At 33.9% G+C, this 18,136-nt stretch overlaps 1 protein-coding gene and 2 pseudogenes across 2 annotated transcripts; 2 read left to right on the forward strand and 1 right to left on the reverse strand.

Annotated features, from left to right (window-relative positions):
- Positions 1-3,068: 3,068 nt before the first annotated feature.
- LOC111402692 lies at positions 3,069-4,022 on the forward strand (annotated as a pseudogene).
- A 3,259-nt stretch (positions 4,023-7,281) lies between these two features.
- On the forward strand, positions 7,282-10,097 carry LOC111401615 (beta-glucosidase BoGH3B-like). Of its 2 annotated transcripts, none has more exons than XM_023029425.1 (8): positions 7,282-7,357; positions 7,484-7,936; positions 8,026-8,116; positions 8,196-8,341; positions 8,452-8,695; positions 8,786-8,890; positions 8,968-9,150; positions 9,250-10,097. In XM_023029425.1, the coding sequence occupies exons 2-8, from the start codon at positions 7,506-7,508 to the stop codon at positions 9,940-9,942; spliced, it is 1,893 nt and encodes a 630-aa protein (XP_022885193.1). In that variant the 5' UTR covers positions 7,282-7,357; positions 7,484-7,505; the 3' UTR covers positions 9,943-10,097. The 2 variants fall into 2 exon arrangements, with proteins under 2 accessions (XP_022885193.1, XP_022885194.1); XM_023029426.1 differs by lacking the exon at positions 7,282-7,357 and adding an exon at positions 7,364-7,430.
- Positions 10,098-11,119: 1,022 nt separating this feature from the next.
- Positions 11,120-18,087, reverse strand: LOC111400442 (annotated as a pseudogene).
- Between the last annotated feature and the right edge of the window lie 49 nt (positions 18,088-18,136).

The following is an 18,136-nucleotide window of genomic DNA, read 5'->3' on the forward strand; positions in this document are numbered from 1 at the left end:
GTTCCGTTCGGTTCTGTACTATAATTAAATTTTTTTAACATTTATAACAACATTATATAAATACAACTAATGATACATTCAATGGTTTTGGAATGTCAAAGACTAATAAACTACCTTATTCAAATGATCGCTACGATCAAAGTTTCGGTTGGCGAATGTCACAGTTTCGATCAGAGGTCACAGTGTCGACCAATGATTGTATATGTTTTGGAATATTAGCGAGGCTGCAGAGTGAGTGCGAGAGTCGAGACAACGTTATGCACTTTAGTGTTGGTGTTTAGGGTTATTTAGTGTATTTGATCTTGCTTGGCTAAGAAATGAAACAATAAAATGGGTAATTGGACCAAAAATTAAAAAATTAGAAACGAAACAAATTATTGGGCCAAAAATTTGGATTTAGAAATCGTTAATTTGTCAATTTGTTTAGAAAAAATTGAAATTAAAATAATTTGATTTACTCAAAATAAAAAAAAAAAATAGAAAAATTCGGTTCTTATTCGGTTCTTCGGGTCTTGGTCTAGAACCGAGAACCGAACCGTACCCGTCGGTTCTCAATTCAGATACCCGTTCGGGTATTTAATTTGACAAGAACCGTCGGGTTCGGTTCGGTTCGATTCGGGTTCGGTTCGGTCGGTTCGGTTCGGGAAATTTGCCCAGCCCTAGGTCACACTCTCTTTCGAGATTTCGTTTTTTGTTTGGCAAACTCTCGATGCTTCTTGCAGCACCATCATGAGTTTGAGGGGAGATGTTAAACATATTAGTTTTATTTTATCTCAATGGTAGATTAGTCATTTTTCTTATGTTACTACTTAAAGCTTTATTTCTTGTATTTTCATTCTATTCGAACAATCAATAAACCCTAGCCTCCTTTTTAGTTTTTCTCTCTATATTTTTATATTGTTGGTTTAACAAATAAAACAGAAAGAAAAGAAAAATAAAATTCTATTTGCAACCATACTCTCAATTTTTATTTTTTAAAACTACAAACAAGTCCCAAATAAATTATTAAATTTTTTTTAAAAGAAGATTTTCTTTTTTTTCTTTCTTTCTTTCTTCTTATTCTTCATTCTTCTACTCATCCTTATCCTCTTCCTCCACCACCACCAACTTTTTTTCTATCCAATCTCACTTTTCCCCCTCAAATCAGTTCAATGTAGTTACACCATACTTGTGAGCAATATTAGTCCAAAAGGGAGGCAACAATGTCACCAAATTATGCAAAAAATACACAAAAATATCAATCAAATACCAATGCCAAATCACGTAGGCATCATCATCCACCTGACTCTGCACAAATTTATCATCAGTATACCATCCCACCGTGAAAATGGGTGAAAATGATTTCCGTAATAAAAATGGATGAAAATGATTATTTCCGCAATGAAATGTACAAATCGAGGCAAAAATACCAAAAAGAAAAGATAAAAAATTGCAAGATGGGAACATTTTGCACAATAAACTTCAAACGTGAGGACTTTTTGTGCTAATAATCCTTTGACTTAATGATAAAGTAAACGAAAGAAAACATTATGAAGATGTTAGAGCCTAGAGAAACGCATTGAGTCTGATGCCTTTTCCCTTTTCATTTTAGGGTTAGTGACTAAAATAAAAGCTAGGCAATTTATCTTGTGTTTGGCTTCAATCCAATGTACCTTTAAATTTTTTAACTATGAAATTGGAAATATACAAAGATAGGTTAAATCCTTAATATTTATTTGGGAAAAATTCATAACATAGGTGTATTATTTACACCAATTCAAAAGTCAGGTAAATAGTTTGAAAATTCAAAACTTAGGTATATATTTAATTAATTAAAATATTTATTAATTAAATATAATAGACTCATAGTTATAGAATTAGTGACAGATACACAATTATAGGTTATAATTTATTTATTGATCATATATCATTAAATTAATTAGTCACAAATTATTTCGATATCACAAATCAAAAATTTTATAGGTCACAATTTATTTCGAGGTCACAGATTATTTCAAGATCAAATTAATTGTTCACAAATTATCAAAGTTTTAAGTTACAATTAAATTGTTGGTCACAGATAACTAAATGGTTGGTCAAATATGCCAAATAGTGGTCACATACCACTATCACTATCGTTATCGTCGTCCCCACCACAGCAGCACCACCAACACCAACACCAACAAAATCGCCACCACAAGATCAAATCAAATACCAACAAAAATAAGGACAATCACAAACACCAACAACCACCTTCGTCGCCAGAAACCACCATGACTACAACCACCAAACACACCAACAATATCCAACCCACAACTTTACCAACACCACCCACATCATCCCTGCCAACACTAACACCTCCACCGCCCCCAGAAATCAGCACGACCGTCACCACCAAACATACCAAACACTGCACAACCCGATCCAAAATCAAAGTTGTGCTACGCAGAGCCACCACCACTCCTGTGAACATAGCCACCAAATCTACCAACAATCCCCAAATCGCCACCACCACAACCTCCTAAAATTGGAAAGAGAAAGAAAAAACTCCCTAACCTCCTCCACAAGCCGTCAAAGCCAAAGCACAACAGCATTGTGACGCTATGTTGACGGACTGCAAACACCGCACGCTTCGCAACAACTATCAGTTGGTGTAGCTCCGTCATTGCCAACTGTTGGAGTTTGAATGAGTTGTTGGCATAGAAGAGAGAAACTGGAGAGAAAATGAGAGAAAGGAGAGAGGTAGAGAGAAGAGGGAGAAGAAAAAATTAAAATGATTTATGGTTAGGGTTTGTATATATTGATATCTGATTTATGAATAAATGAAACTTCATCCCTAAATTTTGAATTGTCATCTTTAAATCCCTGGAATTATGTAATTTCCATTATTTATTTTCTGGTAGCACACCCTCAAAATGGGGCAAAGGCTCATTTGAACCAACCCAACTCATTTGATGAACTGGATGGTATAACGTGGCTCAATCCTGACCGTCGCTTAAACCATTATCATCCGTCGGATATAGGTCACGATTAACTTCTAGCAACAGGGACGAGCATCTAGAGAGAAAAGCGAGAGAGAGGTCCCGAAGATGGTGCAGTGAATCACTTACCGCAAACGACATAGCTATGCCACAAAATCCAACCAGCACCGGATTGTCAAAACTCCCGGTATCCATTTGTCTTTGACGCACAAAATAGCTATGTCTGCACTTATACATATATTGTGTTTGTAATCAGTTTATCTAATGTTTGGAGTTATTTGATGTATTTATTTATCTGTAAATGAGTATATAGGTGGGAAGTTGGTATATCAAAGCACCAAGAAGAGGGCAAGTGGGCCCAAATGTCCCGTTACTGGAAAGAGAATTCAAGGGGTAATGTAGTTGATTTGTACTTGGCACGTTAAGGATTTGTTTTCAGTCATTTAGCTTATTAATCTTTTAAGCATTAGGAGACATACTGACGAGGCACAAAAGTTCTAATTATTATAACCCTTGCATTTTACCGAAAACAAAAGATAATGGAGAGTTCCTTGTTGCCATTGATTAATATTTTTGTAAGTGATTGTCATGGTGATTTCTTTCAATGAAAAGTTTATGCATAAACTTTATATTGCCTCCTGATTGTACTGAGACGTAACAAGCGTTGTCTGGTTATGGGTTGGAAGTGGATTGGTTGGGTAATTGATAAACACGCAACTTGTAATGAATATGCTATGGCTCTTTTGCAGATTCCTCACTAGAGACCTGCTGAAATATAAGAGGTCCAGATTATCTAGGAATAGGAGGACGGTAAACCGTGCCTATGGTGGTGTATTATCCGGTGGTGCTGTGAGAGAGAGTTCGCTTTGTAAACCTCTTCCATATACAGGATTTAATGAAGTTATTTTTTTTGGTTCAATCTCTGTTCAACTGAGGCCAAATTTCTCTTATTTCTTTACTGTTCTCAGGATTATTCGAGCTTTCCTAGTTGAAGAGCAAAAGATTGTGAAGAAGGTTTTGTAGATTCGAAAGGCAAAAGAAAAGCTGGTAGGAAAGAGCTAAAAAATTTTGCATTTAAGTACTCTCCAGAAAAAGTTTTGACATCGAAAATGATTTTTAAGGGTACTCAAATATCATTATACTGGTATTGATTCTAATCCTGAAATGAATTCATCTCTTAATTAACACAGAACTTATGTACATAAATAAAACAATATCTTTAACTGTTTAAGCATTGTTTTTGAGGGATGCATAATCTGTGTTACCCATGAATTGTTGGGTTGAACCAAAATAGCTGGGCATGAGCTTGACAGAAGCTACAACATAATTCAATCAAAAGAAGATATTATTGTACAACCGCATAGCACTCACAATTGGTTGGAAATTTCAAAGCTGCTTGTTTGAACTTCTGCAGAAAGGAAACCAGCTCATATTGTGGGGGTGTAATCTCTTTCACAACAATTGTTTCAATTAAATTTGTGATCCACTTGAATATCAGAGGGCAATCTTAACACCAGGATACTCTTGTGCTTAAAAGGCACCCAGTGTTGCAACCATCATTATATCTGAGATCAAAATTCTGTCCACGGAAACATGGGTTTTTCTCTGGGGGGCAGTAAATACTCTTTAATTCCCTCTTCTAAATACCTTCAGTTTCTGAAACACATACTCAAAGACTTTCTTCTGTTCTGCTTTAACTTCAGAATCAGAGAGTTTCCCCATATTCTCTAGTCTCTAATAACTGCATTCAAATAGAATTCGTATCAATTCTAAGTCTTGGTAAGAGAGTTGGTTCACATTAACAAAGGAATAAATTCCTGGTTGCCGAGTAATGTTAATGCTATCTATGCTTAGCACCAATTTAGGTAGCAATGAAACTCTCACATCTTACTATTGATTAGAAGAACAATTGTAATTTGGGGTACAAACTGAAGGTGTAGCCATTTTGTTGAAGCAATGAAGGAGACTGAATTGTAAATGTTATTGCATTTGTGTAATAAACCTTTTCAAAGTAAGTAGTATGAAGAATTGAGGAATGATGACAACATTCGTAATTTAAGTGGCAAACTATATATTACGTTATAATTCATCCATTAAGTTATTATATAATTGAGATTACAAATATTTTAAAGGTTGCATTAATATATTAATGAGGACATTCAATGAATAAAAAAGAAATTACGCATGAAAATTCAATGCCTAACATTCAATTGATTTTTTTCTTTATAATTTTTAATTTTCATCAACAAAGCCCTTATTACTAATTTAATTAATATTTATAATTTGACTTAGAATTAATATAAGTGATGAAATATCTAATTGATATTTATCATTGAGTTGGAATTAATATAAGGAGTGAAATTGACATTCAATTATTAAAAAAAAAAAATCAACGAAAATTTAGTGACTTATCGTTCAATTAAGTATTTTGTTCTTACAATTTTTATTTTCCATCGACAAAACAATTTTTTTTCATCAACAAAACCCTTATTAATCTTCATGATTTACATTTAATTCATCCATTGAGTTTTTATTTTTCATTAACAAAGCAATTTTTATTTTTCATCAACAAAACCCTTATTAATATTCATGATTTATATTATAATTCATCCATTAGGTTATTATTAAATTGAGGTTACCAAATTGAAATGTTGCATTAATGTATTAATGAGGTAACAAAGGTGCTAAGGGTTGCATTAAATTGGAACATTCGATCACCAAAAAAAAAAAAAATGTTGTATACAAAGAAGTATTATTGTAATCATATCATTAAATTTTAGTTTATTCAACATTTTCATATTATATGCATAATTTCATAAAAACGTACACACACAGAGAGTTGTAATTTTCCCTTTAACAATATCAATTACCTCTATTATTTTAAAAAATGGTATTAGTAATTTAAAAATAGTACTGTCGACCTCGCGAAATGGACCCTCCACGTGGCCAACCAATAGCCACTCCACGTAATCCTCCCTGCACACAATAACGAATGGTCAAAAGCACACGGTCGGAATCAATCCGGGTGATGACGATCGCATACACTCTGACGGTCAAATCAGTGATCGGTGATCGAAATAGTGCTCGAATTGTGCAAGAGAGTGGAGAGGAGAATAAATATTTCTTGAGTGTGGAAAGTTAAGTCTGGTGTGAGTTTTATTACCTTTGACTCTTATCAAACCTTAGATAATTATAGACGAGGAGCATCGTTGGATGTGGAACACGTGTATGCATTTGACGGTATGAGACGTCTGCTCATAGGCGTCAATCAGTCGCGTCTAAGGTGGGCGGGTAATTAATTGCCTTGAGTTGAGTTAATATAAAGTTGATATGTTACATCAACTAGACTCATGGAGATGTCACATCAATTAATCCATGGGGATAGAGGATCCTGACACAGATATACTTCTGAAACTGGAGGCAGAGAGATCTGTTATCGGTTTCAGGGGACGCTTCGATCGCTAGATTTAGTTTGTGATGTATGTGCCTTGTAGTCGTCAAGTTGGAGTTCAGCTGAGGTTAACATTGCTTTGCAACCACTTCATAAGGACACGTGGAGCCTCGTGGAGGAGTGGATCTGACATGCTGAAGTAGCTTGGTGAGGAGTGTAACAAATACATATATCATTCATCGATACATAAGACATGCAACACACGTGTTGACTACTAGTATGAAAAAAATTCAATATTTTATCCAAAAACGTGGGTTATGATATAATGTTGGAACACGTTGCTTTACTATGGAAATTGTTTGGGTTTTAGTTTCGAAGACTTTTGTGTTTAAATCAACTTTAAATTACTTATTTTTCCAAATATAATTTTCCAGTAGGCTGATTTTTTATTATTATTATTATTATTATTATTTTATTTTATTTATTTATTTATTTATTTTTTTGTTCCTTTAATTTCAAAGAGTTACCGTATCTTTGTTTGATTTTTAATTATTTTGTTTTAATTTTAAATTATTTATTTTTTGAATATAATTTTTTAAAAAATAAGTTCTTTTAAAACATAACTTTTAAATACTTTCAATGTTCAAACATGTTCGAATGACGTAAAAATTACAGTATCAAGAACAAATTTTCAGAAAATATAAAAAAGTAAAATTGTGTGCGAGAAATACAATTTACTTATGAAATTAATTGAGTAACTAATACTATTCAGTTTAAACTGAATTACAATCCTAATTGAATAAGCAGTCCTAATCAAATCTGAAGCCATGCAAAAATCCTATTTGTGTAAGAACGCCAACACCTTATCGAATTTGAAGCCATTCTAATATCCTAAATGTGTAAGAACGCTAACACCTTACATGTCTATATAAACCCACGTAATATTACCTTTTACATACTCATTAATTCTTCCTGATTAGAGAATATTTCTCTCCTTCTTCTCAACGTCAGTTCCTTTGTTCTTCTTTCTGTATTTTTCTCAGCATTCATGCATGTTGTTAAGTTTCTACTCGCTTCATGTCATTCATTCTAAAAAGTTATGTGTTTATTAACTCTATCTTAACTTTTTCAGAAAGTAAACAAGTTTCGAAGCAATGTGTTCAAGGTATTTAGTCCCAATATTGGGACTTCTGCTCTTATGTGCATCTGCATGGGGACAAGACTCAAAGTTGAACGTGCTGTACAAGGATCCAAACCAGCCAGTGAATATTCGCATTAAGATGCTCATGGACCAAATGACTCTCGAAGAGAAAATTGGGCAGATGGCGCAGATTGATCGCCGTGCTGCCACACCACAGATCATGAGAGATTACTCCATCGGCAGCCTTCTAAGCGGTGGTGGAAGCGTGCCAAGTGAACAGGCCACAGCCAGGGAGTGGATGGATATGGTGGATGGATTTCAGAATGGTTCTTTGTCTAGCAGACTTGGGATTCCTATGATTTACGGGATTGATGCTGTTCATGGCCACAATAATGTTTACAAGGCTACCATATTTCCCCACAATGTTGGCCTTGGAGCAACTAGGTAAGTACTATAATCTTATACTGAATTGTGTCGTGTAATGACATATTTACAGTGTCTTTTTCTTTTTTTCTTTTTTCCTCATTATGCAGAGATAAAGACCTTGTGAAGAGGATTGGTGCTGCAACTGCCCTTGAAGCCAGAGCTACTGGCATTCCTTATGTCTTTGCTCCATGCGTTGCGGTATAAAATATTCCTTGTACAATTTTATGAAAACCTTAATTTTTACAAACTAAACTAAGTCCAATTCTACAATTAATAGGTATGCAGAGATCCAAGGTGGGGAAGGTGTTATGAGAGTTATAGTGAGGACCCTAAAGTTGTACAAGATATGACAGAAATCATTTCTGGTTTACAAGGAGATATCCCTCCCAATTCACCAAAGGGTGTTCCTTATATTGGTGGAAAGTAAGTATATTTTTAAGTAATTCGCACGTGTATCAAACAAGTCCACAACATTGTATAATCTACGAATTGATCGAAATTCCTCTAATGTGATTCTTTTTCATGTGAAATAGTACTAAGGTTGCAGCTTGTGCAAAACACTACGTTGGAGACGGTGGGACTACAAAAGGAATCAATATGAACAACACGATGACTAACTGGCATGGATTGCTAAGCATTCACATGCCACCATACTACAATTCAATCATCAAGGGTGTGTCCACTATCATGGTATCCTATTCGAGTCTGAATGGAGTCAAAATGCATGCAAATCGTCAACTTGTCACCAAATTCCTCAAAGGCACTTTGAAATTTAGGGTATAGCTTCAAATAATTCTCAATTTATTAGAGGAAAGCATACTGATAGATCCCCCACTAATAATTTTTTGAATTTGCTTCAATTTATAGGGATTTGTCATCTCAGATTGGCAAGGAATAGACAAAATCACAAATCCACAACATGCCAATTATACATACTCTGTCCTAACAGGAATTAACGCTGGCATTGACATGGTAAGTTAAATTCTCGTGATCGCTCAAAACGAGCAGATCAAATGCTAACACAAAGTTTTCCCTGTTGACATGTTCAGATTATGGTTCCTCTCAACCATACAGAATTCATTGATACTTTAACGTCTTTGGTGAACAACAACTTCATCCCAATGAGCCGGATTGATGATGCTGTGAGAAGGATATTGAGAGTAAAATTCAGAATGGGCCTCTTTGAGAATCCAATGGCTGATCATAGTTTAGTCGATCAACTTGGAAGCCAGGTCAGTAAAAAAAAAAAAAATAATAAAGCTAAAATCTAATTCATTGTATAGTCAAGTCGTGCAAGCATACAATTAAAATATAATTTGTTCCTTGAACAGGCTCACAGAGATTTGGCAAGGGAGGCTGTGAGGAAATCACTTGTACTACTGAAGAATGGAGAAAATGCTGAGAGACCTGTACTTCCGCTACCCAGAAAGGCATCCAAAATCTTAGTTGCTGGAAGCCATGCTAACAATCTTGGATTGCAATGTGGTGGCTGGACAATAACTTGGCAAGGACAAGGTGGCAACAACCACACTGTCGGAACCACAATCTTTAATGGGATCTCGACTGCAGTTCATCCAAGTACAGAAATCTCCTACAGTGAAAGCCCTAATGAGGATTTTGTAAAATCCAATAACTTTTCGTATGCCGTGATTGTGGTAGGAGAACCTCCCTATGCTGAATCTGCAGGTGACAATTCTAACCTTACTATTCCTCAACAAGGTTTAGACACAATCAAGAATGTTTGTGGCAACGTCAAGTGTGTAGTTGTTCTTGTATCCGGTCGACCTTTGGTGATTCAGCCCTATCTTAACTCTATCGATGCATTAGTAGCTGCCTGGCTACCGGGAACAGAAGGCAACGGGGTGGCTGATGTCCTTTTCGGGGACTATGGGTTTACCGGGAAGTTGTCAAGAACTTGGTTCAAGACTGTAGATCAGCTCCCCATGAATGTTGGTGATTCACACTATGATCCACTCTTCCCCTTTGGTTATGGACTCACCACAAAACCAATTACAAGAAGTTAGATTGATTTTCTTTTAGTTGATAGAGTTAGTTTAGCACCTTTTTCTTTTGACTAATAGAATTTGTTTAGCATCTTTTTCTTTTAGAATTTATTTTTTACAAATTTTTAGTAACTATTAGAGAAATTTGGCAGCTTAATCTATTGTTAGTTCTCATTGATTTTGTGTTCTGCTGCTATATTATATTATTATCAATTACTTTCTTTTGTTTTCCATACAATTTACTTCACAATAAATTCCCCAAGTTCCTAATGAAGTATAAAATTCCTAAAGCTCCTATCTCGAGATCTGTTTTACACTATGTAGCACGGACACTCTAACTAGGGTAGCATGTCCGTGTCCGACACGTGTCGATATCAACGCTTTTCGAACACTCTACAATAATCATTTTCCTTTCTTACTATAACTATTATATATTTTTAATTCAAAGTTTTTAGTAAATAACAAATAAGTACTCATATTTAAAAAATTTCAACAAAAAAGAATCAATAATAAGCATAAAACTAAATTTAAATTACATAAATGAAGAATTTTAAAAATTTAATGAACGTGTCAACGACGTGTCGTATCGGTACTTTTTTGAAAAATCACGAGTCGACGTATCCGACACGTATCGTGTCGGGTACACGTGTCCGTGTCGGTGCATCATAGGTTTTACATAACCAGTTCCAAAATTTAAGTATTTTTTTTTTATTTAAAGAAAATAAACAGTGTGTATAACAATTCATAAGTTTTGTTTTTGTTTTTATTTTTTGGGCTCAAAATTCAAAAGTGCCCTAACTGTTGCATGTTAAGCTTTTGCCATGATAGAATAAGTGCAGGTATTAACATTATATAAATTAGGCCACAGGATGAACATTTAAATTAATTAGCTAGAGAATGCTTTCCAAGATGCTTAGAAAGAACTCATTTAAAATAAAATTCGGTAACTATTGTACGTTGACCTTTTAGTGTTTAATATACACAACTGATTTCTAGAAAAGAGTTACTTTTGAAAAGAAGTAACATACTTGTAGTTCTAAGAAAGAAATACTTGTAAAGAGAACAATGCCAGCGTCTGATTCGTCAACACTGTACATGGGAATTGAGAATAAAATTTAAAGATTAAAATCAACCTCCAGAAGTACCTACTAATAATGTTTATAAGGGATTTACACATCCCATAAAGATCTCATAATGGTCATGTTCTGTCGTCATGAAGGCCTTCCATTGTCACTGCAAATCCACAGCTATTGAATTCAAGATTTAGTTAAATTGTGTGTAAGGAGCTATAAAGGTGAACGAGTTTTTATCCAATATAAATGCATTAACAGAAGTCTAACCTCATTCAAACGATGTGGGACTGACCTCCTCAATAAATTGCAAAGCTTCTTCCTTGGTGGAAACATAAACATGGCTAAACTCTAATTTTTATGTGAGACGCTATATATCTTGTCAGCCACCTTAACTAACTCTGGGCGAAATGTTGTGGTTATGAACTGGGTGCTTGCCGTGTCTGCCTGATGACGAACTATATCTAATAGTAAGTAATGTTAAGGATCCATAGCTGCACACAAGAAAGATAATAGAACAGAAACCATGTTTAAGCTAAGAAATGAGCTCGCAGCTATTTGGCCAGCTAAACCATGTGTCCCCTCTCTAAGAGCTTAAACTTTTAGATATGGTAGTTCAACAAAGTAAATGTCATATAATTCCTCATTATTGGATTCTCTTGTTGCCTAATAGTTATCCAAATTCAGGAATCCTGGACTTGCAGCAACATTATCCCTGTCAAGAAAGTTTTTCCATGTGGATCCAGGCAGATACAATTTGACATATTTGATTAAGAAAGCATTTATATTGATATGAGAAAATAAAGGTGAATTTAAAATAGAAACACCCATGTCATTAATGACAGGCAACGACTGTGAAAGTTTGTGCTCATTGTTTAGCCCTAAAAAGAAACTCTAAATGTCCTACCTTATTCTTCAAGGATTATAAATTCTATGGTTGCAAAGGCATCGCATCTTCATCATAGGCCTCATTTATGAATAGTATATAAGATCAGCTTTAATAGGTATAAAAAAAACGTTTATTCAACTTATTTAAAACAAAGACAACACATTACATTCCAAATGTAGTGAGAAAAGAACACAAGTTGTGGGTTTTTAACATGTGTGGAGTGAAAACAGAATTTTCATTCTTCGGTATCATTAGTAGGAAAAAGAAAGGGAAAAAAAAATCAGGATAGCTTTCTTTCACCAAAAAATTGAAACATAAAGAATCGGCTAAAGATAGGATACTTCCTACAGCAGTTCTGTACTGAGGATCCAGAGCTGCATCTATCTCATCAAAAAGATAAAATGGTGCAGAATCACATCGCTGAATGGCAAAGATTAGTGCCAGTGCCACTACAGTTTTCTGACCCCCGGACAATTGTTTCATCGACTGTGTCTCTCCTTGCCCAGTAAAAGAAACGTACCACAAGAAGCAAGAGTCAAAGAAATTACTAGACTTAGAACTAAAAACTACTTGTGCAACTACACTTTCCAAATGATTGCTATAATGTTGAGAACATGAAATTCAGTATAAAGTGTCCTAGTTGCTTTCATCTACTCAAGTATTTCACTTCTATTTATTCAAAAAACGCATACAAAGCTAGAAATGCTAATCTATTAGAAGATATCAAATGTACTGAAGAACAAGTTTAGTTATAGCCTTGCTTAGGGACAGAACACAAGTTTGCAAAAGTTAATAACACGCCTTGACTTTGACACCACGTATTTTTCAACCTTCCTTCCGTGTCCGCTGTGCGAGGCTCATCATCATCTTGATCATTCTCAATGTCATCAATGTCCAGTATAAATAATAGGAAATCATGTATAACCATTTCCATATAAACCTCATTACAAAAAGAGCACTTGACCATAACTATCATTATTAAGGCAAAATTAGTTTAGATAAATGGAAAGGAATAAGCAAGAGACATTGTGGTTAACTTTCTGCATACCTGTACATAAGGAAATAAGTTTAATTATTATATATTCATGTCAGTTCTCTATGATAACGTCAACAATACCCAATAAACCGTTACTAATCTTGGTTATATCAGCTTCACATGATATTCTTTTAGGATTTGATTTACATACTCATTAGTTAATACTACCTATTCCCATAAACTAATTTGAACAAAAATATTACAACTGTCAGTCAAAACCAGTGTTCCAATCCAGACTTCAACTTGTGACGAACCATGTAAGCTTATTGATATTAGGTGATGGTTTTGGAATTTAAGGTTACTGATGCAGGAGGATCCGAGTTGAGTGACGCTGATCTGTCTGATAGTTTGTTGATGACGCTGAAATACCATGAGATGGCGGATAGGCACAAAGATGGAAAATAAATGCAATATTTCTTTAATTGGGGTAATTTTGACACGTCTTTGGTAATTTGGCCATAACTTTGGCTACGGTTATCAGAATCGCTATTATGACCCCACTTCGGAAAACTCTCTTCGGCGCGCACGTCATGGCTACCCAACTATATTCGGTTGGCGTCATTTTCGAAACTAAAATCCACTATTTTCCTTTCCGAAATTCAATTTTTATCTATTTTTTAGTATTTATGGTAATATTTTGTTTCCCTTTTTCTAGATGTTAGAGAATCCGGATTGACCCAAATTTTTGGCAACTTACTTCTTTTATTTCATATTTTATTTTGGTGTGATTGTTAGTATTTTTCTATTTATGGTAATTTTTCGATAATTTCGTATTTTTTGCAGCTATTTAACCCCGGCTTGTAGATTGACTTTCGTCATTCTTGATTATTAATAATATTGAGTGAAGTTTTCAGTGAATTCTCTCTATTTTGGCATCTCTTTCTTCTTCTTTCTAGCGAATCGTCTGTTGCAACTAGAATCCAGGATAATCGCTATCCTACCCGGCGTCAGTTATTCATCTAGGTATTATAAGGTTCCTTTCCCAAAAGAACAAAAAATGGAAGAGTTCAAAACCCATACAACAACCAAGTTAATAAAAAAGAACCAAGCCACTGCAAGGCAATGAATAATGCTCGTTAATCTACAAATTGGTATACTTTTGCTTTACAAGTGATAAATGTACTCAAACCAATATAACTAACCTTTTTCTTCATCAGTACTAAAAATCCATGGCCTCCTTGCACAAGTTCTGAGAACACATCTCGAAAATGCTTAGCCACACCTTTAAAGGAACGCTCAATGGATTCATCCTTCCTTATATCCAAAAATGCTATAAGCTCTTGCATTTTCTACCAAATAAGGGGAAGAAATGAAATTAATCGTACAGGTATCCCCTTGGGCATAAACAATAAATTATAGCTCCATGAAAACATCAGAATTATGAGGAATCATTGTACCTATCACCTGCCTCCAATTCAGCTTGTCTTCTTTGGAGCTCTTCCCGTTGTTCTGTGAAATTTACATATTGATCGTGTGCCTTTTTATTTACATGGCTGAATTGCTGAAGTTGTTCATTACACTTGTGTAGCAGTTTATGCAGTTCTTTTATATTTTTTCTCTTGTATCTAAAATGTGCATCAGAGGGAAACTAATCTAATAAATGAATAAAAATAAATTACATAGAAGCACATAATTAAATCTGGAACAGATGTTGAAACAAACAAGAACAAGCCCCTGTTTGATAAAAATTAAAATCAAGATTTTTATCCAATGCAAATTCAACAATTAATTTGAACCACACATTTATTGGAACCCACAACTTTTCAACCACATATTTCATTAATTTCTATCAAAATATACTAAAAATCTAATTTTAATCCCCACCAAACAGGGGCCAAATCCTATTACATAGAAAACGGTAATTGAACAATGCAAAGAGGCTATTTTTTTGGCGTTTGTAACATAAGAAGCTCTATAGATTCTGAATTCAGAGAAAGCCATTGTTTAACATTTTGAACGTCTTCCTCTCTATAGCCACCTCTTATAATTTTTCTGCTCTAACATATATCCGAGGATTCACTGAAATATTTAATCCCCAAATTGGCCAAAGAAATTTATTAACTTAAACCATAATAAATTGGTGGGTAATAGTATGATTTGTGTGCAAATTCAAATGGAAAACACAGATGGGATCCTGTATGTGCTTTTGAGCAAACTCAAATGGAAAACATAAAACTCAGACGGGACCTACCAACTAACAATGCAAAATAGATCATTGATGTCCAATATATGTTTCTATAGTTTAGAATTTCAGATAAGGATAATACATTTCAAAAGCATCAGAAGATAATACATTTGTTCTAGGTTTTCTGTATTCTGCTCGTTACCTAACATGATTTGTAGATAGATTCATCTCGAGCTCTGATTTTCTTGTTTAAGTTAAACATGTGTACACCTTATGTCTGTATGAAAACATTATCCAGCATAACTAAATTTTTTTGCAGCATTCACAAAAGCCGAAAAGAAAGAGAGATTGTTTACAAAATTAGTACACAATTTGTACACTAATAAATAGGTGGAACCAATTAAAAATTTTAAACTATGCACTCTACTTGTGTACACAGTTTTAAATCATTGTCAAGATAAAATCTAAATTTCTTCGTAATGACGACGGCGGGGATGGAATAAAAACTGAATCCTCAATCTCATTCCTCTCCCCAAAGGCTTTGAAATCAGTATAGCCAAAACGATGAGGAAGATAGCGAGTTAAAGTGACATCCAGACTCTATAAAATACACACTAGAAAATATAAAAAAGGCAAAACAAAAATGAAGTATCAAAATATAATTCAAGCATGCACATGAAAACAAAGAAACGGTGAGCTAAGTTGCGAAAAATATTCTATCAAAAGTCTGAGAACCTTAACATAAAAGAATCATGAATCACACTCATCAAATCACAAGTTACATAAGTAAACACGGACACATAAAGAAATTTAAAGATGTTATAAAATCGACATCCAATCAGGAAACACAACTGTGAGATAAAAACAAAACTGCAAAACTACGTCGAACGAAGAGGTTATTACGGATTCTATTCACAAAGTAGATTGAAACGTTTTTCAAAATTCAAACAAATGTGCATAAAAGTTCAAACCGCCGAACAAAAAATCATGAAAAATGAAGATCGCAGAATTCACCAAGTAGCCTAACTTACAAAACACAAAACTGTTTGTATATGCATGGAACTCGACAGAATAGCATAAGCAACCCACAATAATCACGATAGTTACTTTAAGTGCTAGTCACGATATTTATTAAGCCCCTGTTTGGTCCCCATTACGTGGAAAAATTAATGGGTGGAATATTATTTTTTGAAAAATGAGTAGTTGAAAAAGAAGGAAAAATTTTCGATTTACGTATAATATTATTTTATGGAAAATTGTGAGGTTGAAAATAGGAGAGAGAAAAATGAATGTAATGTAATGTAATGAAAATTAATTGGGCTCAAACGGGGGCTAAGTGCCATAGCCCACCAAGGCACGATGACATCTCAGGGTTTCAAGCAACAAAATATAATTGAGGGTTATAAAATCACCATCCAATCAGGAAACAAATCTATGAGAATATAAACACAACTGCAAAACTACATTTCGTTCCCAAGTGCTGATTCCATTCACAAAGTGGCTTAAAAGGTTGTACACAATTCAAGCAAAAAAAGCACATAAAAGTTTAAAAAATATGTCGTTGCCAAATGTTATTTTTGAATTGTTTAATTAGAAAAATGAGAGATCATTAATTCAGAAAATGGACCTTGAACATAAGCTCGGAGGCCTCCAATCCGGTCATATTTTTACAATTGGTCCAAGCGGTCTAGAAAGGTATTGTCCAAAATCTCTCAACAAGATTGTTTGGTTCCGATTTTAATATAAGTCAAAGTCAAACAATCAATATTAACCACATTTTTCATGGGTCTTATAACTTTCAATTACACATTTCAAAAACGCTTATCACAATCTACTAAAAAATATAATTTTAATCTCTACCAAATCCTCAAATCGGCCCCCTATTGCCAACACAGATACTTCACCAACCGTTTGTACTAGAGCTCAAACTTTAAATTCTTTACTTCATTCATGATCATTCGTGTGGATGTGAAATAAATGGAACACATTTGGAAATTCATGAACTCTCTTAATTATGGTTCTCAGTAGAAGAGAATCGTACTTCTACATTATTTATTTAAAAAAATGAGAGAGATACAACTTTGGATTATTTAATTCAGAGAATGGACTTTGAACATAAGTTCGGAACCTCTGAACCAACCCAACCTACTTATATGTTAAAATTAAATTTAACTATTGTATAATTGAATAATTATTTCTCATGAGATCGACAATCTAGACTTATTTGTAAACTTTATTACTTTTATGCGACCTATGTGCTTACGATACATATTTTTAACAAATGATAGGTCGACGTCATATTTATAAGTTGAGTAGTCAAAATTCTACCCTCTCAAAATTCAATGAGTAATCGAAGACATCTTTTAAAATTTACTGAGTAATCGAAAATATTTTTCAAAATTTAGTGATTAAAGATGTAACAATTTGTTAATTACGTGACGGAGGGTCACATGTGGATTTCGTTAATCATATCACTAGTTTATGGGGGATTTGATAAAAAAGCCTAGTCAAACAATGATTTTGATAAAATAACCTTCCTTCAATGTTTCTTGGTCAAATGACCTTCATTTATAAAATACAATAAACAAATAATGTCAAATATCTAAAATACCCTCATCATGGAAAATACCCAAATACCCCTTTCAATCTAATTAAATCCCTCAATTTATCTACAAAATGCATTAACCTGTTTTCCCTGTGATTTCTTCCCTAAAATCTTGATATTCATTGTATTTTTCTTCTATCTTCTCCAACATTGTGAGCATTTGAACAAGAATTTTATTATCTATATTATCTACATTGAGATTTCCACTATATTTAAAGAAAAAAGAAAGGTATTTTTAGAAATCTCATTTACATTGGTACTTTTATTGTTTAATATAGTATAAAATGATATTTTAATTGATTTTATTTTCTCATTTGGTGTATATTTGTATCGTCCGCAACTATTGGACGATAACGATTGGAAACGACAGTCCAGTCGTTATCTGTAGTGTAGAACGACACTACAGTCGTTATCCTCCATGTAAAGTGACAGTACAACCATTATCTGTTATGATCTGTCTCTTATTGATAATATATTGTGGTTACTTTGA

The sequence above is a fragment of the Olea europaea genome, chromosome 10, assembly GCF_002742605.1.
Source record: "Olea europaea var. sylvestris chromosome 10, O_europaea_v1, whole genome shotgun sequence".
In the NCBI taxonomy this organism is placed as follows: Eukaryota; Viridiplantae; Streptophyta; class Magnoliopsida; order Lamiales; family Oleaceae; genus Olea; species Olea europaea.

Excerpts from the sequence above, each read along its gene's own strand:
- LOC111401615 (XM_023029425.1), top strand. The coding sequence starts at position 7,506 with ATGTGTTCAAGGTATTTAGTCCCAATATTGGGACTTCTGCTCTTATGT. Across the intron at positions 8,117-8,195 it reads TCTTTGCTCCATGCGTTGCG|GTATGCAGAGATCCAAGGTG; the intron begins GTATAAAATATT and ends TACAATTAATAG. Across the intron at positions 8,342-8,451 it reads GTTCCTTATATTGGTGGAAA|TACTAAGGTTGCAGCTTGTG; the intron begins GTAAGTATATTT and ends CATGTGAAATAG.